This window comes from Bos taurus, chromosome 18 (genome assembly GCF_002263795.3).
Source record: "Bos taurus isolate L1 Dominette 01449 registration number 42190680 breed Hereford chromosome 18, ARS-UCD2.0, whole genome shotgun sequence".
Lineage (NCBI taxonomy): Eukaryota > Metazoa > Chordata > Mammalia > Artiodactyla > Bovidae > Bos > Bos taurus.
In genome coordinates, this window is record NC_037345.1 from 3628011 (window position 1) to 3655870 (window position 27860).

At 38.2% G+C, this 27860-nt stretch overlaps 1 protein-coding gene across 4 annotated transcripts in view; it reads left to right on the forward strand.

The window, feature by feature from the left end:
* CNTNAP4 (contactin associated protein family member 4) overlaps positions 1-27860 on the forward strand; it is a 313164-nt gene that overhangs the window by 207531 nt on the left and 77773 nt on the right. For all 4 annotated transcript variants that reach the window (XM_059876848.1, XM_059876847.1, XM_010814367.4 and 1 more), the window contains exons 13-15: positions 4734-4931; positions 8533-8689; positions 14741-14868. In XM_059876848.1, the coding sequence (XP_059732831.1) occupies positions 4734-4931; positions 8533-8689; positions 14741-14868 (483 nt within the window). The remainder of the gene's footprint in view (positions 1-4733; positions 4932-8532; positions 8690-14740; positions 14869-27860) is intronic.

The window sequence follows — 27860 nt, forward strand, 5'->3', positions numbered from 1 at the left end:
TTTTCTAAACACAGTCTTCTAAATAAAATTTAAAAAATTTTAGGATAATGTGAATCCCAGTGGTTGTCTCTGTTGTAATGTACAGGGCTTTTCTTCTTCTTCTTCTTCATGAAAGCCTTTTCTATATTGAAATAGTTTTATGTAAGAAATGTCTCATCAAACATTACACTGTGAGGACATCTTTTCAGTGTGGAGAAAGTGATGAGGCGGTACAGCTGTGGCTTTTGAAGTTTTGTGGAAATGATAATTCTATGGCTTAAGCTCACCTTTTCCTGGGCACCCACTTCCAAGACTCCTGGATTTAGTTTCACTGACTCAGTAAGTTTAGAGACCAAGACCTGGGTCTCTGCTCTATTAAATGCAAGCTCCCCATGTGATTCCGAGATAAGGGCTCTTGAGACCCTTTCATGAGAAGGCTGGAGAGTTTGAGACTTAAAACAGCAAAACTATCTGTACTACAGGGATTTCAACCCTTCCTAATAGCTATGAGAGTTAATAACTCACTACCATTATTTAAATGCGCCTTGTTTACATCCAGTTTTGCTCCAGGATGCTAGCTGCTTTTTTGTCTCTCAGCTTTCCTTAACACAGCACTTCCGGCCTGTTCTTAAAGTCTTTATCACCTCTGTCACCGCAGCTATTAATCCTGAAGGAATGCGCACTCTGCAACTGTGTTGCTTAAACAGCATTTTTTTTTCTTTACACTGTTATCACATTAAAAAATAGCAGTCAGCCCAAGATAAATCAAGTTCTTAATTACTCAGTTGCTTAACATACAGTCTATATATTAGAAATCACTTCAGGGAGAGAAATCACTTCAGGTCTACACCAGTAGGCCTAAAATGCCTTTCAGTGTTTTAGCGTATATATTAATTTCATAGATTTTTCTGCTCTCTCTCTTTACTCATTTCCCTGTGTTTCCTTACCTTGACAACTCTCTTTGCATTTGGTAAAGGATCATTTTCAAAAAAATTAAATCATGACTCTTACACAGATATAAAAAATAAAAGCTAAACACGTTTTGAAGATTTTATGTGATGTTTACCTTACTAATAATGGAAGATCCTCTGGAGAAGGCAATGGCACCCCACTCCAGTACCTTTGCCTGGAAAATCCCATGGATGGAGGAGCCAGGTAGGCTTCAGTCCATGGGGTCACAAAGAGTCGGACACGATTGAGCGATTTCACTTTCCCTTTCACTTTACTAATGAGGGGGCTTCCCTGGTGGCTTGGCTGGTAAAGAATCTGCCTGCAATGCAGGAGACCTAGGTTCAATCCCTGGGTTTGGAAGATCCCTTGGAGACGGGAACAGCTGCCCACTCCAGTATTCTGGCCTGGAGAATTCCATGGACTGTATAGTCCATGGGGTTGCAAAGAGGCGGACACGACTGAGCGACTTTCACTTTCACTTTACTAATGAGGAAACTGGTAAGATATAATAGCCAGTTGTAAGAAGTTTCAAAGAACAGATATATCTCTACATCGGTAATACTGAAATGACTGTGCCAGTGGAGGCAAAACCAGCTTCTTCCACAGCAGAGGAACCCAGACAGCCTCTAGCAGGTAGATTGGCCAGCCTGTAGACAGCAATTACTTGTTGTAAGGAAACAATGACTTTCTTGCTAAGCAAAACAAACAACAACAAAGTAAGTCTGTGTTAAAGGATGATTAAATATGTCTTACAAGTTAGAGATAGTGGACTTCTCTGGAGAAATTCAAAGCTTATCTCCTCCAGATTTATTTGCCTACCTTCTAAGTGATAAACACCTGAGGACTGCCCGCCTCCTCCTTGAAGAAGATTTGTTGCATTCCAGAGTCCTCTCTCACTCTTAGGAGGGGTGGAGGTGTGCCAGCCATCCTCTGTAAGCTCCAGGTCTCGTATTTTAGGGGTCCCTGTGTCATGGTGCAACTCAGTGCGCACATAGAAGGCAAGATAACTTGTTAGCTTGCAAGTGGGAGGTCTCATACCCTTCACAGCTGCAGCCTTAGCATTATTTTGCAGTCGCATCAGATGTCTACTATTTCCAAAGTTCGAAAGCAGCTAAAAGGAGAATCACACAGATCGCCTGGAAGACTGTGCTCTAGTCTGGGCAGTGCTTTGGTTCTAGTCACTCATTTATTTATCCCTTCAGTACCTAGTGTCTTTCTCTGCACGTTGTGCCCAGCCACGCACTAGAGGTGCTATGATTAGCGAGTTAGAATCCATCATTCTTCTAGTAGAGCTTACAGACCAGTGGGAAAACCCGATTTAATAAGTCACAGAACACTGAATTACACATAGTGAAGTCTTTGTCTTTTATAGTTGTAATTTCTAAGCAGGTATTTGTAGAAACATTGGATACCATGATCATGTCCAAAAGAACAGTATGACAGTTTGCAGAGATTCCTCTGTTAGTAAAACACATGAGAAATGGAGCCTGGATGTTGGGCTCTTACGTCCATTGCCCAGAATCCACTGTGATGCTTTCATTCTCTCTCCTTTGCCCTGGACATCTTAATTGCTGATAAGTGCAGTGTCCGCATAGCTTCATCTTTGTAGCACCTTTTATTGAAAGTGAACTCGCTTGCAGAAACTATCATAATATGGAAATTTTAGAATTTCAAAAGGAGACATTTCTCTGAGCTGCCCTTTAGCAGCTGACATGCACTGTGGCCTTGGATTTCTTACGACACCTTAAGAGACCTTGAAAGAACATGATGTGTTCATCATGACCCAGAGGATGCTAAACGATAGGGAAGTCCCTCTAAGGATGACCTGAAAGGCAAAGAGACAAAGGCTTCAAGTAGGTTTATTGTCCAGCTCTTTTGACAGCTACTCAGCCAGAGATGAGCTGCTTCACCCATGCCATTGATTCCCTACAAGAAAGGATGAATGGTTCTGCTGAATAATAAAAGCAGAGTCCAGCAGAGGCTAGGTTAACACATTTGCCCAGTTAATAATCTTAAATTTCTAATAGCCAAGACTGTGTGGCTAAAATGATAGAATTTCAGACTTAATAGATTGTCTCCTATATTCTCCCCCCTACCTTTTTTTTTTTAGAATTTGGAAATGGAGGCTCAGATTTCACCTGACTTACTTAAGGGTGCTGACCCATGCCAGATCCGCAAACTCGGGTCTCCTGGTGATCTTCTCGCTGTCCTGCTGTCTGGCCATCCATAATTAATTTCACTAGCTTGTATATCATGTCCTCTTTGAGGAAGACAATTTACTGATCAGGCTTTTCAGTCAGCTGAAATTCAAGGTGGAAATGAAAGCAATGGTTTTATTGCTATAAAAGGCTATGGTTTCAGAGAAAAATTATGTTCCACTCATGGAAGAGAATATGGCTGTCAAATTTGCCTCGTGTCTCATTTATTTAACAGGCTTCTCCATTCAAAATTCTGATGACCAGGAGAGGGGTGGGAGTGGAATTCCTTGCTCTGATTGTGTTGATCCATGTGAATGTATTCGCTGAAAACAGGGGGGCTGGGTATCTCTACCGACTGTTTTCCTCCAATTTAGATTCTTCCTCTGTAATACCGAAGAATTATGTGACTTAACGGCACATTTATAGCAGAGTTTTGACAACTTCCAATCTGTTTCTCACCTATTAAATCAGAGGCCTTTTGATTAATGTGTTCTTAGGCCTGCGTATATCATGGTAAATATAATATGAAGTTGATTGCTGGGAAAGTTGAAAGACAGATACAATATGTCTATCTTCTGTTACAACCCTTGTAGGGTTTTTATTTCATCTAAATAATTTTGGTAATCAGTGTGATGGAAATGTCTGCAGACATTCAGGACTCGCACATACGCAGAGATGTTTTATTTTTCTCGTGAGTCAAGATGCTGATACTGTGCCACGTATTCAGAAGCATAACTTGCTATTGCACTGCATAACTGTGCGGGTCACATGGTACCTAAATGAATATTTCAAATTTGACTTTAGAAGAAATAGGTGTAATCCTGGTGTAATTTCCTAGCATCTGTCTCCTATGAATATGTAGTGATGTGTATGTGTTTGTGTAGGTAGATTAATCATATTACATATAGTTTTGTATCCTGCATTCCCCACTTTGATATTTTGTACATTTTCCCATATTATTAAAAAAAAAGTGCTCTGAAGCTTGATTTAAAAAGGAAATAGATGTACACTCATAATTAAAAGTTGTCTGAAGGGAGGTATATGGGCCATAAAAAGTTGACTTTCTTTTTGCTGGCAGCATGGATGATTTCCAAGGATGGATAAATCATTGCTTATGTTATGTAATTTAAAATATTTTAAAGATTCAAAGATGCATTTTTTTCATACTGTAACATCTCTGAATTCAGGATGTATCAACAATCAGCAGTGTTTTACAGTTATAATAGGCAGCATTATTCTTTTCTTTCTTAAAATTAATGATGCATCTTTTAAAAGTAGAATGTCAGATTTGATGAAATGTACAACATTTAATAATCAGTTTTCTTAATATTTTTACCATGAATACTTTCTGGCTGAATTATATGAAAAAGTAGAATAAAAACACTGCAAATGCATGGCAATCATATAAACTTCAGGGAAAATAATCATTTTACTATAATTTTAAAATTTTAAGAATCCATTTGTATTGATTCTACCTCTCAGAGAGGTTTGATGACTAGAAAAATTTGACTCAGATAAAAGGTGATTTTGATTTTCTTTATTTATTTTAACTTTTGCAGACTAGTGATGGTCTCCTCTCTTTCTTCCCCCATTTCTGCATACAAGAAACTGCGTGGACCATCATACAGCACAATGGCTCTGGTGTCACAAGAGTCCGAAATACCAACCCAGAGAACCCTTACACTGGGTTTTTCGAGTATGTGGCCAGCATGGAGCAACTCCAGGCCACCATTAACCGCGCAGAGCACTGTGAACAGGAGCTGACTTACTACTGCAAGAAGTCGCGGCTTGTAAGCAAGGAAGGTAAGTGAACTGGGGAATCCATCCCCCTACCCATGGGGTGCCTTACTGCATCAGCTCCTGCAGAGTTTAATTGTGCCAAGGTGCTGGCAAAGAGCTACCCAGGGCGTGTGCTCCCCAAGTGTTTAGCAAGCCTGTCACAGTCGGGAAGTCACGGAGATGCTGTTGCCTGAAGAAAAGAACAAGGTCAGCTGACACTGAGCTTTGTTCAAAGCCTTGATTGTCTCTGGCGTCTCTCTCTGGCTTCAGTTGGAGGGCTGCACAGAAAGGGCTTCCTCCTTACACTCGGTGAATGCTCAGTGTCAGTCCCTTGTAAAGGGCAACTGACACATTCAGTTTGTTTTTATCATGGGAAAGAGCTAATAAAAATATGACTCCGTTTTCTGAAAGTGACTCTTCCGTGTGACTCTTTCACGGATTGTTGACAAGTTACCCTCTGGGTATAACCGAAAATTAGAGCAGGCTGCTGGAAACATGGCTTTTTTTTTTTTCCCAGTAGCTCAAATAGGAATCAGAAAACCATGTTTAACTCTTTCTCTTATTCTACCTTTAATAATCAGTTTCTGCTCCTAAATTCTGATTCTAGTTTGTGTTTTCTCCCTTTAGAACGTCTCATTATGTGAGACTATCTGGAGTTCCACCAGGTCTGCCTCCATGTAGGCTTTAATGACCGGATACATGAAGCTATTGCAAGACCTTTCCTACTGGCCTCTCAACTGGCCATCAGTCCTTATCTCCTACCCACCCAATGTAGCATCCACATGATTAATCTGTGTAAAGAAAATTAACCTTTAAGAAACACTGCTTCCATCAGGACCCTGTACTGCTTAAGAAGTTCTGATGTCCTCCTCGATCCTCTGTCCAATACAGACTCTTCTGTCTAGACACCTCCATGCCACCAGGTGGAGGGTGGGGTAACACATACAAAGTGAAATTGAAGTGAGCTTCCCTGGTGGCTCAGACAGTAAAGCGTCTGCCTGCAATGTGGGAGACCCGGGTTTGATCCCTGGGTTGGGAAGATCCCCTGGAGAAGGAAATGGCAACCCACTCCAGTGCTCTTGCCTGGAAAATTCCATGGACTGAGGAGCCTGATGGGCTACAGTCCATGTGGTAGCAAAGCGTCAGACACGACTGAGCAACTTCATTCACCTCTCTTTCCAGCTCTCCAGTGCATCATGCTTACAGTGATCCTACCAGTTTAGTATGAGACTGATGGTTCATTGTTAGTGAATATCTATCTTGGAATCTATAAAAATAGATAAGCAAGTATGGAAGTGTAGTCTAAGAGGAAAATTGAAACTCACTCAGTCGTGTCTGACTCTTTGTGACCCCATGAAGAAAGGATACTGAAGAGGGTAGCATTTTCCTTCTCCAGGGGATCTTTCCAACCCAGGAATTGAACCCAGGTCTCCCGCATTGCAGGCAGATTCTTTACCAGCTGAGCCACAAGGGAAACCCTTCTAAAAGGAAAGAGAACATAAATACAGAAGGGTAAATGAATGTGATGAAACAAAATGGAACTAAGTTGCTTGACTATAGAAGAAAGAAAAGGAAAGGCAATGGTCAGAGTCACAAATGAGTCAAACTCTAAAAGAACCAGAAAACAAAATCCCCAAGGATGCTAGTGAGCGAGCCAAGCCCCACACGACGGTGAGGGGATGGCAGTGAGTGGGAAGGCGTTTCCCGCGTCAGGGCTGGTGGCGCCACACATCTTGCTCTTGAGGCTCCCCAGGTGTTTCAGCCAGGCTTGGGAGCCACTGGCGAAGAGAATAGTAAACTCTAAAAGGCTCTAGAACTGGGACTGGGGGTAACCATTGAATACACAGACTTTCTTCAGATCCATGACCCTAGAATCCATATAGAATGGATTTGAGGTGAAAAAGAGGGAACAGTTTGGATTTTGAGGTTGTAATAAGGAATGTACGGGAAAGATCAGGAAGGTGGTGTGAGACAAGTTAAATTTACAGTTTCAAATCTTGAAACTATAGCAGCGTCAAGCAATAATGGTGCTGTGATTGTGGATGAATAAAGTGGAGATGTTTATGAAAATGTTTCCAGCGAGATATGGGTCCTCCAGCTCGGCACACTGCAAGGGTGGTCAGTGGGAATACTCAAGCCATTTGGAATTTTATTCATAACTATGGGAGTAGAGGTGATCCACCATCATTCCTGATATTTCATCGTTTTAATTTCAACTTAAAAATGTTCTCACGCTTTTCTTAATTCTTTCTTATATAAATTCTTTAGGACACTTCAATAAGACTAAGGAAATCAGAGGTATTTGGTATCCTTAAAATATTCAGTGGTTTCTACTTCCTAGGGAAGATAGCAAATTTAGATGTGAAAATACTATTCAGTATTTAAGAATGATGATTTATTTTTTAAAAATCTATAACCACATAATGTTTTTAGCAGTATGTCGAAATAGATCTATTAAATGTTTCAAGTAGGTTTTGCCTTCAGTTGATGAGTTAATCATGCAGTTAAAGAGAATGAAGATTGTTGATACTGAGTAGTACGTTAACATTAGCCTCCAACAGCTCCTTGATTTCTTGGCACAGTGCACAGGAAAGCATAGTAATGCTGAGTGAGAACTTACCTGCATTAGCACAGATCCAATGTAATAGTAAGATTTATGAGCACTGGCATTTGTAAGTAAGGGAGAAATTAGTAAAAGTAAAGCTAGTGGCCACAACTTGAAAGGTTTGAAAGTCAGTGGAAAGATGATCGCGCACCTTTGAGGAGCTGACTGATTTGATGTTGCCTTCGTCTCACACCCTGACTCTCCAGTGACTGCGATTTTTCCCCTCTAACTCGTTTTTCCCCTAAGACAGATTTCCTGCAAACCATATCTAAATGTTCCGTCTATTCCTTGCTCTAGCTTCTTGGCATCATTTTAGTCTTAGCTCTGTGAAGGAGCTGGTAACTGAACATTCATCATAGAAAGAAATGCATTTGGTTGAGGGAAACTTTGTTTTTGAGTGTCGTATTTGCTTTGGGCATAAAGATCTTTCAGTGTTATTTCTGTAGTCTCTGAAGAAGTAGCCAAGCCAGTAAACAGAAGAAAAAATATGTACTTTCGAATATATCTTGAATCATAGCGAGAGAATGCCATACCATGCCTAAACAGCTAGTTTATCTTTAGTCGATAAGTATATTGAGATAAATCACTGACTTTACACAGCATTTCATAATGTTCTAGTAGGCATATTATGTTCTCAAATCAATTTTGTTTCTCATATGTTAATTACTGTGGATTATAATTTGATGCCTTGTTGTTTCAAAAAATTATTTTTAAAGAAATGGCGTGTGTGAACTCTCAATACATTTTTTTTATATTATGCCTGAATTAAATAGAAACTGCTGGTTTCTTTCCTACTCAAAGAAAAATATATCAATAATTTAAGCTTAAATAATGAAATATTTTTTTAAAAAAGCTTTCTTAAGGAAATACCATCAGTTATGAAGTTTGGAATATCACTACATCAAACCAGTCTTTCCTCCTTTCATTCTTTTTAATGATTTGGGAAAGAAGGGAATTATACTGGGATGGAAGGTCACGGGTTACAAAGCAGATGTCGTTTTTCTCACCTTTATTTTTCAGATGGAGCCCCTCTGAGCTGGTGGGTTGGAAGAACCAACGAAACACAAACTTACTGGGGAGGTTCTTTGCCTGATCCTCAAAAATGTACTTGTGGATTGGAGGGGAACTGCGTTGATTCTCAGTATTACTGCAACTGTGACGCTGACCGGAATGAATGGTGATTTTTATGATTTCCTTATGCAAAATCAAGTTTATTATTAATTTTTTAAAATAAGTCACTGCCACATATATAAGTAGGTAGATGCTGAACAACTTAGTACAGTGAAGAAATTAGATAAAGATATGTTTTGATGAAATGTATTGCAACTAATCTGACTTCTAGATGGGAAGATCATGATCTTTTTATTTGAATTTTGTGGTAATAGAGCATGAGGCATGCACCTTTTATTTTTGTAATATGATGAAACAGAAGCATCTGTTTCGTGCTTGCTTTTCATTTTGAGTCAATTATCATTATCTTTGAAATTAAGTATAATTAAGAATTATATTCTCAAAACATAGTTACATAAATATATTAAAATTTACATAAATTATATTTAAATAAATATATTTAATACTAACATATCTCTTCAAATATGTTAATCTCTTCTCTTTAAATATGTAAGCCTAGACTTTCCCACAATTACTTAAACATGTAGCTCTTTTATTTTCTTAAAGGATGCATTATACTATGAAAAACGGATATTCTGTTAATCATATTTTGAAAAGGAAATCTATGATATTTAGATTTTATATTGAGCTTGAAATGCTTTATTTATTCATTTGACATTACATTTATTCATTTGAAAAATATCAAAGACTGTGTTATATCAAAAAGCAGATTATTTTATTCCTTTAAAGGAGGCATCTGTATGCAGTCATTATTGTACTTTTATTGTTATGTGTTCATCATGAAGAACATTGTCTCTCCTACTTAAAGTCTGGTTTTTCAAATTTTCTATTTTTGGAAGATACTTTTTTCTTCTTGCTGCCTTCACACACACACACACACACACACACACACACACACACACACAAATGCCCACAGTGTGTTTTAAAATGTGAATAAATTTTTTTAAAATTAATCTAATCACCAGTAGGCTTCCCTCCAGGTGGCTCACTGGTAAAGAATCTACCTGCCAACGCAGGAGATGCGGGGTCAGTCCTGGGGTCAGGAAGAGTGCTTGGAGAAGCAAATGGCAGCCCACTCCAGTGTTCTTGCCTGGGAAAGCCCATGGACAGAGGAGCCTGGCAGCTACAGTCCATGGGGTCACTAAAGAATCAGACATGACGTGGCAACTAAACAACAACATCAGTCACCAATAACTCTATCTCTGCATGACATTTTATTCATTAAAAATAAGATTTAAAAATAAGATTTTGAAACTTTTCATATTAAATTCCGCTTATGCTAACGTAGCTTGTGTAGAACTAACCTAACCCCAGATAACATTTATAATCCCAGGAAAACTATTTATTACAAACACCTACTTGAAGCAAGGAGAGATAAGAAAGCCTTCCTTAGCCATCAATGCAGAGAAATAGAGGAAACAATAGAATAGGAAAGGCTAGTGATCTCTTCAAGAAGATTAGAGATACCAAGGAATATTTGATGCAAAGATGGGCTCAATAAAGGACAGAAATGGTATGGACCTAAAGGAAGCAGAGATATTAAAAAGTTGTGGCAAGAATACACAGAAGAACTGTACAAAAAAGATTTTCGTGACTCAGATAATCACGATGGTGTGATCACTCACCTAGGGCTGGACATCCTGGAACGTGAAGTCAAGTGGGCCTTAGGAAGCATCACTACAAACAAAGCTAGTGGAGGTGATGGAATTCCAGTTGAGCTATTTCAAATCCTGAAAGATGATGCTGTGAAAGTGCTACACTCAATATGTCAGTAAATTTGGAAAACTAAGCAGTGGCCATGGGACTGGAAAAGGTCAGTTTTCATTCCAATCCCAAAGAAAGGCAATGCCAAAAAATGCTCAAACTACCACACAATTGCACTCATCTCACATGCTAGTAAAGTAATGCTCAAAATTCTCCAAGCCAGGCTTCAGCAATACATGAACTGTGAACTTCCAAATGTTCAATCTGGTTTTAGAAAAGGCAGAGGAACCAGAGATCAAATTGCTAACATCCACTGGATCATCGAAAAAGCAAGAGAGTTCCAGAAAAACATCTATTTCTGCTTTATTGACTATGCCAAAGCCTTTGACTGTGTGGATCACAATAAACTGGAAAGTTCTGAAAGAGATGGGAATACCAGACCACCTGACCTGCCTCTTGAGAAACCAGTATGCAGGTCAGGAGGCAATAGTTACAACTGGACATGGAAGAACAGACTGGTTCCAAATAGGAAAAGGAGTCCATCAAGGCTGTATATTATCACCCTACTTATTTAACTTCTATGCAGAGTACATCATGAGAAACACTGGGCTGGAAGAAGCGCAAGCTAGAATCAAGATTGCTGGGAGAAATATCAATAACCTCAGATATGCAGATGACACCATCTTTATGGCAGAAAGTGAAGAGGAACTAAAAAGCCTCTTGATGAAAGTGAAAGAGGAGAGTGAAAAAGTTGGTTTAAAACTCAACATTTAGAAAACTAAGATCATGGCATCCAGTCCCATCACTTCATGGCAAATAGATGGGGAAACAGTGGAAACAGTGGCTGACTTTATTTTTTGGGGCTGAAAAATCACTGTAGATGGTGATTGCAGGCATGAAATGAAAAGACGCTTACTCCTTGGAAGGAAAGTTATGACCAACCTAGATAGCATGTTCAAAAGCAGAGATATTACTTTGCCAACGAAGGTCCGTCTAGTCAAGGCTATGGTTCTTCCTGTGGTCATGTATGGATGTGAGAGTTGGACTATAAAGAAAGCTGAGCACAGAAGAATTGAAGCTTTTGAACTGTGGTGTTGGAGAAGACTCTTGAGAGTCCCTTGGACTGGAAAGAGATCAACCAGTCCATCCTAAAGGAGATCAGTCCTGAGTGTGTACTGGAAGGACTGATATTGAAACTGAAACTCCAATACTTTGGCCACCTGATGCGAAGAGCTGACTCATTTGAAAAGACCCTGGTGCTGGGAAAGATTGAGGGCAGGAGAAGAAGGGGACGACAGAGGATGAGAATGTTGGATGGCATCACTGACTCAATAAACATGAGTTTGGGTAAACTCTGGGAGTTGGTGATGGGCAGGTAGGCCTAGCATGCTACAGTTCAGTTCAGTTCAGTTCAGTTGCTCAGTCGTGTCTGACTCTTTGCCACCCCGTGAATCATGTGCTACAGTTCATGGGGTCACAAAGAGTCAGATAGGACTGAGTGACTGAACTGAACTGAACTTGAAGCAAGTGGAAAATAACCAAATGTAGGCAGAAACTCCCAGGGTTGTGAGCCTTCAGCCCTTCAAAGAAGGGAGTATCCGTGGATGAGATTTATGTTTAGATGCCTTTTCTCTGAAACTACTCACCAGATCACCTGCCACAGGGTGGCTAGAACTCAAAGAGATTACTAGAGTCTGGGTGCGGGGTGGGGGTGGGGGGCGGCTACAGGTATCAGAGGAAGATTCAAAGCAACCAGAATGCCTGGAAATGGATTTCTGGACATTTCGGAATGGAGAAAACCACTTGAGAGGAGACCACTGTATCAGCTCCTCTAGAACCCTGACCTCTGAGCTGCACGTGCACAGGGGCGATTTCTAGGAACCAAGCAGAGAGATGCAGTTGGACCACTGATCCCGCGATACAGGGACTTCAGCAGCAACCACCAGAGAGACCAGATTGGGAGTGTGAGTCTCCTTGGCTGACTTGGGCTTTGTAAAGCCCTAGAAATAGAAATGACAGAAGGTCCAGGACTTTACAGCAAAGACTATGTCCCCAAACTGAGTATGATTGAAAACTACCAGTGAAACTGACCCAGGCCCACCCCGATGAAGTAAAAACAAGCCTCCAGCGTTTATTGTGATAAGGTTGTGATTTAACTGTTTGTGAAAACAAAAACCTAGCCTTCTGAGAAGGAAAGCAGATTCTAGAATCTACAGTGTATCACCCATAAAATCCAAAATATTATAGCAATGGTTGCTTATTAAAAAAAAAAATAGCAAACTTTGATCCGAAGTCAAGAAAATAAAAGTTCTAGCAGAAACAGGTGCTGGGTCACTGGTGTCTTATTAGCAGGCAAACATATTAAATCAACTCTTAAAAAAATGTATAAAAAATTAAAGGTAAAAATAATCACAAAGGAACCAAGGGTATTCTAAGCAGATAAATGAGAACTTTATTAAAGAAGCAAATGTACATTTTAGAACAGAAAAATACAACATCTGAAGTTAAATATTCACTGCATAGATTTCAACTCTTATGGGGGTTAGCAAAAGAAATCTTCAGTAAACCTGAAGACAGATCAGTATAAATCATTCAATCTGAAGAATGCAGGAAAAAAAAAATTGAAAGAAAAATTGACAGACCCTTTGTGGCTTGTGGGAAAATATCTATGATTTAACAGGCAAGAAATTGGAGTCCCAGAGCAGCAGGAAATAAAATGAGGCAAAAGTATATATCGTTTGATGAAACCATGGCTGAAAATCTCTCAAATTTGCTTAATAAACATCTCTGGAAGCAAGCCCCCGAGATGGCCCCCAATTATCCACACTGCCTGTTATTCACACCACTGTGTAATTTCCTTCTCTTGTGTGTTGCATGGACCTTGTGACTTGCTTTTAAAGAATAGTATATGGTAAAATGATGAGATGTCACTTCAGAGACTGAGTTACAAAAGACCATGACTTCTAACATGCTTGAAATTCACTCTCTGCATCTTCCAGCCTTCTTGTTTGATACAGCAGCCTGCCATGTTGTGAGCTGTTGTGGACAAAGATTCGAGGGTCACCCTCAACCAGCAGCTGGTGAATACCCAAGGCTTTCAGTTCAGTGCCCAGCAAGTAGTAGAATACTGCCAGTAGCCACAGGAGTGAGCCTTCCCCACCCGAGCACTGAGTTGACTTCAGTCCCTGCCAACACTTTGAGTGTAGCCTTGAGATGCTGAACCAGAGGGTCATAAAGCAGAAGAATCACAGATTATATAAAAGGTCTTAAGTCACCACTTTGTTTTGGGGGATAATTTGTTATGCATTAGTATCAACAGATAACTAATACAACTTCAATGATGTTTTGAAAGGAGCCAGTTTGGGTGAATCTGGTGGAACACCTTCCACACAGGGTAATCAGGATGCAAATGAAGGTGACCTCACATCAGAAGACAATGAAATGACACCTTTTGTGGGGAAAGAGAAGGCAGTATCGACCCAGACTTTGACAGAGGACAAAAATACATTTCACAAATGAAAGTAAAATAAAGTCCTGTTCAGATTAAACAAATGCAGAGAGAATTTGTTGTCAGCAGAACTGTACCATAAGAAATAGTGATGGAAATTCTTCAGGCTAAACAGACCGTTTAAAATAGATCTTCAGGCAGGAATGAAGGGCACTGGGAATCATGAATATGTCAGTAAATGGAAAAAGCAGTGTTTAAATTTTTCTCTTGATTAAATAAATTAAAATTCACTATTTAATTGTATTATAAAGCTTGTAGCATCTGGATTTAAAATATATTGCAACTATGGCATAAAGAACAGGTGTTTGTGTAGGAAGGGTGTTAAAAATTATCCCATAGTAAGCTTATGACATTTTAAGTAATACAACATAAAATCTAAGTAGACTGTGATGAATTAAGGATGCATCTTATAATCCATGAAGCAAATATTAAAATAAAATAAGCAGGTATATAGCTAAAGAGTGAGTGAAAAAATAAAATTGAATACCAAAAGAAATATGGAGTAAACCAAGAGGAGGCATGAAGAGGGGAGCAGAAATACAAGATGTCCTGTGGGAGGAAAAATAAGAAATAAATACCAAAACGATAGATCTAAAAACCCACTATCAATCATTACATTAAATGGTAATGGATTAACCATCTCATTTAAAAGGCAAAAAGTGGCCAACAGAACTTAAAAGCACCAGCTATATTCGGACTGCAAGGAATGCTAAAACGCTGCCCTGTTTTTTCATCCTCAGATGAGCCCTTTGCTCCCGACCCTTTTATGGGTCCCCATTCAGCTCAGGACATCTTGGCTTTGAAATGCAATAAGGACTGTTGTTTCCTTTCTAACTCTGTTAATCAGAATAGTTTAAGAACCTTGTTGTTGTTACTGTCTTTCAGGACCAATGACACTGGGTTCCTCTCTTACAAGGAGCATCTGCCGGTGACCAGGATTGTGATCACAGACACTGGCCGGCCGCACTCAGAAGCAGCGTATAAACTGGGGCCTCTGCTGTGCCGCGGAGACAGTAAGTGATGGCGACGCGCCCTCAGCGTGTCTGAGCAAAGAGGTGTCACCTAAGAGCCGTGTTGCTACATAATAATTAGTCAGACTTCTCTTTTGAAAACCCATAAGCAGTGTCTGAAATCGTCCCCCTAGTCAGTCAACAAAGTGGCCCTATAGGATGGAAAGCCCTAGAACAAATGCCGTGACAGCGGGCCTTGTTAAGATTCCAAGAGAAAGAAACCACAAAGCACCTCTGTTTGGTTCATAAATTTGTTCCATCCTTCCTCAGTGTCTACATGCTATTATCCATATAGGAGCACCTCAGTGCTGCATAACATTATTAAGGATGTATGGTGAGTTTTCTACTGTTGGGCCTGGGGTGAAATTAGAACATCAGTAGAATCAAAGTCAGTTTAATCAAACATATTTCAACTTTCATTCTCTTTTTCTCCCCCCGCCAGTTTGTGTGTGTGTTCTTACTCTAAATCAGTGGGACCTGCTGTTTTGTATATTCAATATATGAATACTCTGAACCGGAATTTTTTAGTTAAAATATAGTGTCACAGAAAATACATATTTTAAGCAGAGAAAGAAATAAGCGTATGTGGCCATTTATAACCTCTCTGAAGTCAGTTAGGTTCGAGACTGATTCATTACTTTTTTATGCTTTTAGTTACTTCCAGAACTTAACATGCAAATAGAAGAAATATTTATTTACCTTAAAAGTATATCCTGAAATGAAGGTTTATTCTAGAGGCTCAGCAGAGAAAGAGTTGATCTGACAATGCATTGAGTTTATGGAGATGCATAGCAGAAGTTGCTTAGCTAAAAAGCCAAGATGATACTGACCTATAAAAAGGTGTATGTACATTGTAAAAAAAAAATGGCCTGCCATTATACCTCCCATCCCTAATCTTTATCATCTCAACTTCTTGGTCTGCCAGTAGGCCTTACACAGTCACTTGAAGATGACATAGGATATTTCACGGAGGGAAAAGTTATGTACAAAGAGATGAGGTTGTAAACGCAGGCTGCATCCAGAGAAGCGCAATGATTTTGCGTGACAATGGAGAAATTGTTCTATTCATCACATGCACTCCTCACAGCTGGCTCTGATCTGAGTGCTGCAGGGGCTTAGGCCGGCTCCCCCCATTTACCACTGTCCCTGGGGAATTGTTCTGCTTTGACTGAGGTTGCTGCCAACTCGATTCCTTAGGGGTTCTTTCTTGCAGACTTCCCGTCTTGAACTTGAGCGCACAGCATCTTTTCACTCAGAGCAGGGCTTCTCCATCCCAGGCGACTCATTCCCTTAGGGAACGTTTGGCAATATCTGGAGACGTGCTTGGCTGTTGCAGCTGTGGGGGGTTGAGTGCTACTGGATCCAGAGGGAGTGGCCAGAAATGCTGTGAATACCCTGCAGTGCACACGATAGCCTCCACCACAGGGCGTATCTGGTCCCTGAGGTCTGTGGCGAGAGGCTAAGAAACCAAGCATTTAGCTGCTACCAGAATGGGGGTGCAGAGGGAGGCTCACAATATTAGGACAAGGATTAAAAACAGTGTAAGGGTTTGGAGACCTGCGGGTTTACCTCAGACATTAGTGAAACAGTCCCCGAGTTTTCCCTGGCCTTCCTGTCCACCACATCTACTTTAGGGTTGGGGCTTATCCTCATGTGAGTTCACAGAGCATTTTCTGCATAAATGGCCCTGTCTGAAGAGCAGCAGTATCAGAGTAATGAATGCCGCCTATTTTCTCTGTGTGGGCAGCCCGCACCTCTGAAGGTGCAAAGCCCTAGACACATTTATTTATTTATTTATTTTCCTTTCCAAATGAGATAAACAGGGCAGATGTGGGGCTTCTAGATACGGGATCATGCAAAGTGGGCCTTAAAAGCAGAGGTGAGTTATGTGAAAGTTATCCTGAAGGCATTGTGGCTGGAACACTAATTAGGACTGGCATACTTTAAGGCTGAGAACTGGCTTAGTTCTCATGATCCAGGAAAGTGACCTTTGAGTGTAAGACAAGGACAGTTATGAAGGCTTGAACTAGGCAATGGTTGGCATGGGGCTTAGATAAGGGGCTCAGTCAGGGAGGTGAATTCAGTACGATTTGGGGTGAGGGTGACAGGGTATGAGGATTACCTCCAGGTTTCTGACTTGAGTAAAGCTGGTGGCACCATTTGTTGAGACAGTAAGAATGATTCGTTGAGGCACAGAATTCTTAGATTTTCTTTGAACAGAAAAATGGAAAGATGAAAATAAAAAGAAAAGTATCTTGGTCCTATCACACAAACCAGATAGGTTGAAAATTTTATATCTAGCCATGTTTTTCTAGGAAAGAAAAAACAACCCAGAAGCCTTGAGAAAGCAGGATGAATAAACAAAAATAAGTGAGACCCACAGGTACCAGATGTACCAGATGCTAGCTGGCTCCTAATTCCAAGTCTTTATTTTCATTTTTTAAAATGTGGATGGGTGTGGAATTTTGTTACTACTAGTCTTTATTTTCATTTTTTAAAATGTGGATGGGTGTGGAATTTTGTTACTACTAGTATTATTGTTTAATGTCAGAAGTCACAGATAACATTGTTAAACATTTTACCAAAAGCACAAAAGATATGAATGATAAAGTCCCCTTTTTAAAGTTGTTCTGCAGATATAAAACTTCATAAATATTGTTGACCTAAAGAATTTATGAATATGAAAACAAGTTTTTTGAAAAAAAATATGTGAAAAGTAAATGGAAGAATTCAACATCCTATTTATAAAAATTAAGGAAACTAGGAACTTAAACTTCCTCAATATTTTAAAAGACATTTGTGAAAATCTAAAAATCTAATGCTTTATCCTGAATTGTCACAGACTTAATACTTCCTCTCTAAGATCAGGATCTAAACAAAGATGTCTGTTCTCACCAATCCTATTCAGTATCCTACTGTGAGTCCTACTTACAAGTAGTAAGTAAAGAAAAGGAATTCAAGGCCTATAGATTAGAAAGGAAGAAATAGAATGTCTCCATTTATAGATGACATGGTTTTCTAGGTAGAAAATTCCTAAGAATATTTTTTTTTAAAGTGAGTTTAGCAAGGTAATAGGATGCAAGTTCAATATGCAAAAACAAATTATATCTCTATATGTTAGTAATGAAAAATTGAAATTTTAAAAGTACCTTTTTATAGCAGAATTAGAATCCATTTGCAAAAACAGAAGAATTTCAACCATACTTCAAACTGCATACCAAAAATAATTCAAATTAATTATAAACTTAAATGTAAACCCACAAACTATAAAACTTCTCTAAGAAAATATGGAAGAAAATCTTAGTGACCTTGGGTTAAGCAAAGATTTTTTAGATAGAGCATCAAAAGCATAACCCATAAATTTTTAAATGATAAATTGAGGTTCATCATAATTAAAAACTGCTTTTAACATGACATTGTTTAAAAAATGGGAAGAAGAGTCACACATGGGGAAAATACATTTGCAAAGTCCATATCTGATAGAGGCTAAATATATGAAGAACCTTCTAACAGTGCAATTAAAAAAAAATCAGATTAACAAATGGGCAAATGATTTGCACATACATTTTGTAAGATAAAATACACAGATTTCAAAGAAACACATAAAATTTTCAATATCATTAGTCATTAGGGAAATGTACTACATTTAACACCACAATAAGATACTGGTATATAGCTATCAGAATGGCTGACACTGTAAAAATATAATAAAACAAAAAAAACTGACAATATCAACTGCCAAGAATATAGAGAAGCTGGAATTTGCATTGCTGGTGCCAAGTGCAAAATGGTACTGTCACTTTGGCAATTTTTTATAAATCTAAACACACATTTACTATAAGATCCAGCAACCCCACTCCTAGGTATTTGCAGAAGAGAAATGAAATATCCGTATGAACAGGTTTATATTGATTTTATGCATAGTCTTCTAAAACTGGAAACCACCCAAATGTCAGTGGTTTAATGAATAAGCCAGTGGTTTAATGAATAAGCCAGTGGATAAACATTCCGTTTTACTGTGGTGTATCTACACTGTACAATGGAATATTACTAAACAGTAAAAAGAACCAACAGCATGGATGAATCTTCAGTGCATGGTACTGACTAATAGAAGCCTGACTTAAAAGGCTCTGTGCTGGATCATTCGATTTCTAAGATATTCCGGAAAAAGCAAAACCATAGGAACAGAAAAAAGATCTCTTTGCCAATCGCTTTAAGGCAAGAGGAATTTTACAAAAGAGAACAGGTAAAGGAGATGTTCTATGTCTTGAGTGTTATGGTAACTTACGTGACTTGAAGCATTTGTCAAAATTCCTAGAGCAATACACAGAATTACTCAGTTTTATTCTGTGTAAATTATCCTCAGTACATCTGACTCAGAAAAAAAAACACCATAAAAATCACAACCCACAACTAAACATTAATAATAGTACAGATAGTTATTGTTGCTTAATTTTTAAAGACTTTATTTTTAAAATAAATTTACAATGAAATGAAGAGGAAATTACTGAGGTTTTTCATATATTTTCTGTCCTCACACATGTATAACCTGTCCCATTAGCAACATCATTCACCAGAATGGTACTTCTTTTTTTAAGCAAAAATGAAGGTTGCTTAATTTTAAAGTTGGGTAATTAAAAAAATATCAATAGTTAAACTTGTAAGACATAAAAACTAGTAAAGATTTTAGTAACATGGGTATTCTCCTATGTATTCTCCTATGTCTCCTAGGATTCAGTAGGATCCTACTGAATATGTTTCTGACTTTTACTAACTGTGGAGACAGAATCAAAGGAGCAAATCATGGAAAAACATCTGGGTCTACAGTTAAGAGAAAGGTGATAACTAGGAGGTTTTCTGTAGGTATTTTCCTTTCTGCTCTCTCAGGAGAAGTGGGACCATCTTCATTTGTGGGGTGCCATCACAAGTCTTCTAGACCAATACTTCTTCAACTTCAGCATGTGTTGAAAATTACCTGGAGAGCATGCCAATTGTAGCTGTGTTATCTTCAGCACTCTTACCTCACACTAAGGAGAAAGAGTAGAAATCTAGTATTAACCCACGGAGTTACGTGATTTTTTGACATCAATCAGGAAGTGCGAAAGGGAAGGTCCATAGCAATAGAGGCATACCTCAAGAAAAGAAAAAAGTCAAATAAATAACCTAACTCTACACCTAAAGCAACTAGAAAAGGAAGAAATGAAGAACCCCAGGGTTAGTAGAAGGAAAGAAGTCTTACAAATTAGGGCAGAAATAAATGCAAAAGAAACCATAGCAAAAATCAACAAAGCCAAAAGCTGGTTCTTTGAGAAGATAAATAATATTGACAAACCATTAGCCAGACTCAAGAAACAAAGGGAGAAAAATCAAATCAATAAAATTAGAAATGAAAATGGAGAGATCACAACAGACAACACAGAAATACAAAGGATCATAAGAAACTACTATCAGAACTATATACAAATAAAATGGACAACTTGGAAAAATGGACAAATTCTTAGAAAAGTACAACTTTCAAAAACTGAACCAGAAAGAAATAGAAAATCTTAAGAGACCCATCACACGCATGGAAATTGAAACTGTAATCAGAAATCTTCCAGCAAACAAAAGCCCGGGACCAGTCGGCTTCTCAGCTGAATTCTACCAAAAATTTAGAGAAGAGCTAACACCTGTCCTACTCAAACTCTTCCAGAAAATTGCAGAGGAGGGTCAACTTCCAAACTCATTCTATGAGGCCACCATCACCTTAATACCAAAACCTGACAAAGATGCCACAAATAAAGAAAACTACAGGCCAATATCACTGATGAACATAGATGCAAAAATCCTTAACAAAATTCTAGCAATCAGAATCCAACAACACATTAAAAAGATCATACATCATGACCAAGTGGGCTTTATCCCAGGGATGCAAGAATTCTTCAATACCCACAAGTTAATCAATGTAATACACCACATTAACAAATTGAAAAATAAAAACCATATGATTATCTCAATAGATGCAGAGAAAGCCTTTGACAAAATTCAACATCCATTTATGATAAAAACCCTCCAGAAAGCAGGAATAGAAGGAACATACCTCAATATAATAAAAGCTATCTATGACAAACCCACAGCAAACATTATCTTTAATGGTGAAAAATTGAAAGCATTTCCCCTAAAGTCAGGAGCAAGACAAGGGTGCCCATGCTCACCACTACTATTCAGCATAGTTTTGGAAGTTTTGGGCACAGCAATCAGAGCAGAAAAAGAAATAAAAGGAATGCAGATTGGAAAGGAAGAAGTAAAACCCACTGTTTGCAGATGACATGATCCTCTACATAGAAAACCCTAAAGACTCCACCAGAAAATTACTAGAGCTCATCAATGGATATAGTAAAGTTTCAGGATATAAAATCAACACACAGAAATCCCTTGCATTCCTATACACTAGCAATGAGAAAATAGAAAGAGAAATGAAGGAAACAATTCCATTCACCATTGCAATGCAAAGAATAAAATACTTAGGAATATATCTACCAAAAGAAACAAAGACCTATATAAAGAAACTATAAAACGTCCGTGAAAGAAATCAAAGAGTACACTAATAGATGGAGAAATATACCGTGTTCATGGATTGGAAGAATCAATATAGTGAAAATGAGTATACTACCCAAAGCAATCTATAGATTCAATGCAATCCCTATCAAGCTACCAACGGTATTTTTCACAGAGCTAGAACAAATAATTTCACAATTTGTATGGAAATACAAAAAAACCTCAAATAGCCAAAGCAATCTTGAGAAAAAAGAATGGAACTGGAAGAATCAACCTGCCTGACTTCAGGCTCTACTACAAAGCCACAGTCATCAAGACAGTATGGTGCTGGCACAAAGAGAGAAATATAGATCAATGGAACAAAATAGGAAGCCCAGAAATAAATCTATGCACCGATGGACACCTTATCTTTAACAAAGGAGGCAAGAATATACAATGGAGAAAAGACAATCTCTTTAACAAGTTGTGCTGGGTAAACTGGTCAACCACTTGTAAAAGAATGAAACTAGAACACTTTTTAACACCATACACAAAAATAAACTCAAAATGGATTAAAGATCTAAAGGTATGACCAGAAACTATAAAACTCCTAGAGGAGAACATAGGCAAAACACTCTCCGACATACATCACAGCAGGATCCTCTATGACCCACCTCCCAGAATATTGGGAATAAAAGCAAAAATAAACAAATGGGACCTAATTAAAATTAAAAGCTTCTACACAACAAAGGAAAATATAAGCAAGGTGGAAAGACAGCCTTCAGAATGGGAGAAAATAATAGCAAATGAAACAACTGACAAAGAATTCATCTCAAAAATATACAAGCAACTCCTACAGCTCAATTCCAGGAAGATAAATGACTCAATCAAAAAATGGGCCAAAGAACTAAATAGACATTTCTCCAAAGAAGACATACAGATGGCTAACAAACACATGAAAAGATGCTCAACATCACTCATTATCAGAGTGATCACTCATTATCAGAGCAAATCAAAACCACATGAGGTACCATTTCACACCAGTCAGAATGGCTGCTATCCCAAAGTCTACAAGTAATAAATGCTGGAGAGGGTGTGGAGAACAGGGAACCCTCTTACACTGTTGGTGGGAATGCAAACTAGTACAGCCACTATGGAGAACAGTGTGGAGATTCCTTTAAAAACTGGAAATAGAACTGCCATCAGTTCAGTTCAGTTCAGTTCAGTTGCTCAGTCGTGTCCAACTCTTTGTGACCCCATGAATGGCAGCACGCCAGGCCTCCCTGTCCATCACCAACTCCAGGAGTTCACCCAAACTCATATGTATTGAGTCGGTGATACCATCCTGCCATCTCATCCTCTGTCGTCCCCTTCTCCTCCTGCTCCCAATCCCTCCCAGCATCAGGGTCTTTTCCAATTAGTCAACTCTTTGCATGAGGTGGCCAAAGTATTGGAGTTTCAGTGTCAGCATGGATCCTTCCAATGAACACCCAGGACTGCCATATGACCCAGCAATCCCACTGCTGGGTATACACACCAAGGAAACCAGAATTGAAAGAGACATATGTACCCCAATGTTCATTGCAGCACTGTTTATAATAGCCAGGATATGGAAGCAACCTAGATGTCCATCAGCAGACGAATGGATAAGAAAGCTGTGGTACATATACACAATGGAGTATTGCTCAGCCATTAAAAAGAATACATTTGAATCAGTTCTAATGAGGTGGATGAAACTGGAGCCTATTATACAGAGTGAAGTAAGCCAGAAAGAAAAACACCAATACAGTATACTAATGCATATATATGGAATTTAAAAAGGTGGTAACGATAACCCTGTATGCGAGACAGCAAAAGAGACACAGATGTATAGAACAGTCTTTTGGACTCTGTGGGAGAGGGCGAGGGTGGGATGATTTGGGAGAATGGCATTGAAACATGTATATTATCATATGTGAAATGAATCGCCAGTCCAGTTTCGATGCATGATACAGGATGCTCCGGGCCAGTGCACTGGGATGAACCAGAGGGATGGAATGGGGAGGGAGATAGGGGGAGGGGTTCAGGATGGGGAACACATGTACACCCGTGGCAGATTTATGTCAGTGTATGGCAAAACCAATACAATATTGTAAAGTAATTTGCCTCCAATTTAAATAAATTTATATTAAAAAAAAATAAAACCTAGAAGAAACAAAGAGATGGAGAAATTAGAAGACAAGATGGTAGCAAGATGGGGTGGGAAGATCTTGGTGCCTACACTGTGTTCTTCAAACAGAAGAGAGATCACCAGTCTGGCACCTTTTACTCACATAAAAGTAAATGTTGTTGGTTTTTTTTTACGGAAAATATAAATAAAAAATATTTGTTCTACTTTGATCACAAAAGAAATTTTAGTGTTGAATTCGAAGCATAGCTATTATTACTTTTACTTTTAAGAATATCATAGTTTCTATTTAGTTTTTGAAAATGAAACTGTTCAACTGTTTTCACAACGAAGTTAACACTAATGGTTAAAAAAAAAAAAAAAGAAGAAGAAGATACCTGCATGGACCTTCCCCTACTTCTGCAGGTCCTTTAGCATAAAGACAATTCATCAACCACTGATGGCATCTAGCATCATTTTCTCTTCACTTGCTGTCTTTGCTTCATCTGTGAAACACCCCCAATCCTTTTAATGAAACCATTCACACCCTTTCTCCACAAAGCCTTCCGCAGGTCTCTAGAGGACATTTTCCTACACTCTCAAAGAATGTTGAGTAAATTACAAAGATACACTTCTTGTTCTGGCTTTTAATTATTTCTGAGCCTCTCAAGAGTAGGTCCATTCCTCATTTATTATTGTATCTTGACACCTAGTACATTACCTGTTACATGAAAGATAATCAATAAATAGCAGTTTATGAAGGAGTACGAATGATCCATCATATACAGCTCGAGAAACTTATAGCTTGTGAATTATTCGTGAGAGACAGGAGTAAGGTTTTGATTGTACTTATTAAATGATATGCAAATATATTTCAATTAAAGGTTTTGATTACATTTTGAAAGACATTCTGATCTTAAAAAAGTCACATACTACAAAGGTCATCTAGTTCCATCTTGAGCCATTTGTCATTCATGTACATGGGCCTGAGACAGGGAAAGTGCCTTCAAATAAACACATAGTTTTACTTATTTGATTTGCACTCTTGATGGTACAGTGCCTTTATAAAACTGAAACATTGTCTACTTCTTGGAGAAAAAATATTTTGTGACTTATTTTGCTTTTTGTTTTCTGTTCTTTTGAAAAGATCTACATTATAAGCTAGTCATTGACATTCAAGAAACTTCCCAAATGTGGGAGAACAAACGTTCTTTCTAACACTTTTTAAAAGGTTTCCATGTTTTAGAGACTGGGAATCTTGATAATTCTCAGGACTGCATACACATACATACCTTTATTTGTTGTTTTACTTTTAAACATTAATGATAGTTGATATGAAGTCATTATAAAATCTTAAGATATACAGATATGTCGAAGAAAAGACTATAGTAATCACCGAGAGTCACACAACTCTGAACTAGTGACTAATACGAGAGAGCATTATTCCAGACATTCCTAAATATCGCTAGTGCAGGCTTTCCCAACCTCGGGACTCTCGCCATTGGGCTGAGTGATTCCTTGCGATGGTTGGGGGCTGTCCTGTCCTTTGTGGGACATTAAGCAGTATCCTTGGACCCTACCCACTACATGCTAGAAGCATGCTCCCCAGTTGTGACAACAAAGTATGTCTCCAGAAAAAGCCAAATGTTTCCTGGGGTCCAGAATAGCCCCAGGTTAAGAAGCACTATTCTAGATAGAGGAATAGAAAAAGAGATTCAGAAATAAATTTATTTATTAACTTTATGAACTGAAACTGACAGAGAAAGAAGAAACAAACTGAAGACATGGGGATTGATTTATATTATTTATATACATGATAAACATGTATTCAATGTGCTAACTTAAACTTTATAAAAGTTGTAAAGGTTATAGAGTCACTAGGTTCTCTATTAAAGTCTTTTGTATTCTAGACAGCATTGGTCTGTTCTGAAAAATGTGAAAATTAGCATGCATCTGTCGTCATCTCTTCTTTTTCTCCCCCCACCTCCCAGTTTTTGCTAGTTTTGCTATTATTTGTATGGTTGTCTATTTTTTGAATACTAACCACTGGTCCTGTCTTCAGAGGCCCTCTATTCATGAATGAATGTTTTTCTGTTTATTCTTGGATGAATTGCATTTTCAGGTAATGATATTTTCTTTGTTGTTGTTGTTGTTGTTTTTCTCTCTTCTAGAAAGACTCAAGCATTGTTGCGTTTCCTGAGTTGGCACACGCTTGAGAATATTGGTTGCCTCTGAACTCTAAAATGAAGTTGGCTGGTTTAATTTTATGCTGTTTGTTGCTAACAGCTTTATTGAGATACAGTCCATGTGCCCTGTAATTCACCTATTTGAAGTGTACAATCTAATGGTGTTTCAGTGTATTAAATGGAGTTGTATAACCGTCACCACAAGCAATTTTAGAACATTTTTATGTCCCATAAAGAAACTTGTACCTGTTAGCACACTTTCCATTTTCCCCAAACTCCCACCCCAACCCTAGTCAACCATGCATCTACTCTTTATCTCCGCTGACTTACCAATTCTGGACATTTCATACAGGTGAAAACCTAGAATGTGGGATCTTTGTGACTGGCTTCTTTCACTAGCATCACATTGGCAAAGTTTATCCATACTTGTAGACTATATCAAATATTCTTTATTTTTTAAGGCCTAGTCATTCCTTTGTGTGGATCCACCGCATTTTGATCATCCACTAATCAGTTGTTGGCCATTTGTGCTGGTTTCACTTTTTGTCTATTATGAATAATGTTGCTGTGAACATCTGTGTCTCAGTGTGTTTTTTTGGGACATGTATATTTCCACTTCTTAGGAGTATACATTTAGGAGTGGAACCTCTGGAGTATAAGGTAACCCTGTATTTAACCTTATAAGAAAGTGATGTAATGTTTTTGAGTCACATTTTGCAACTCTTCAGCAGTTTGTACATAATATCCTACTGGATTTGCACTAAGAGATTCAGTCAGCCTTGTCTTTTCTAGCTTTGTAAGGTGTCTTTTGATGGACACCTTTTGATTCATATTTCATTATGGATTAATATTCTATTTTTATTTTTCACCAGAAGAGCTTGTATGTGCTTTACTCTCAGAATTCCTTCAAATTTGGTAAGACTTACCTGTTACCTTAATACTTAAAAAAGAAAGTTAGGTTCGCTACATTTTCTTTCAGAAATTTGTAGACAGTGCTCCTTTATCTTCTAATGTTTAATGTTGCTGTGGGAAATTCTGAGGCCTAATTGACTTTTCCAGCTTGAGATGATTTGCTTTTTCTGACTGAATTATTGAAGGAATAGTTATCCTTACAGGTCAGTAACTTAACAACTCAGTGTTGTGTGCCGCAACTTTCTCCTAAAATAGGATATGATGTGGTAAAATGTATGCCTGCATTTTATAATCTGTTTCAAGAGTTGTAAGTGTGATCTAAATTTCTGCTCTCAGTAATTATGTGACAAGGTAGTATTTTTTTAAAGCTCTTTGACATTTGAATTTTTCTACTAATTTTTTGAAATGTAGTTCTTCTCAGTTAATTCATTGCGTTGAAATTTCATGTCTAATCAAGACACCCTCAGAACTTACATGGTTTGAAAAGATTGTTCTAAGTTTCTTGTTCTAAGAAACCCTTGTCATTGAAATTAGTTTTTTCATTTTGCCTGCATCGACTTGTTCAGCTGTCTGAGAAATCACAGCTGCACAGAATGCATTAAATAATCAAAGGTGCATGTAGGCAATAAATAACTTTGCAGAAGTTGTATTCTTAGACTGGAAAAAGATATTGACTAGTGATTTGGTTAATTTCTCTTCCGTTTGACAGAGTCCTGTTCCATTTGGCAGACTACATATAAACCATTAAAATGAAGGAGGATCAATTCCATTTTAACCGATAATCATATAATATAATTTTGCAAGCTCCACTATATCTGGTAACCCTTCACCATTAATAAATTCTTTTTATTTTTTAAGTCTTGGGTTTTATCATATTTTATTTCCTTGAGCTTCCTTTATCTCATTTTCTTAAAGTTTCTCCACCTTGTTACCCCCTCCTCTATTCTTGCTTTTTCTCTTTCTTCTGTCTCTGTTCTGTCTCCCCTCTTTACCTTCCTCTATCTGCTTGTGCATCACACATCTTTCAGAATGGCTAAAATTAAAAAAAAAAATGGTGACAACACAAAATTCTGGTCAGAATGTGGAGAAACTGATCACTCATACATGCTGCTGGGAATGTAAATTGATACAGCAACTCTGGACACTTTTGGCAGTTTCAAAAAAAAAAAAAGCATGCAACTCTCATTAGAATCACTGATTTACCCCTTGGCATTTATCCCAGCGAACTGAAGACT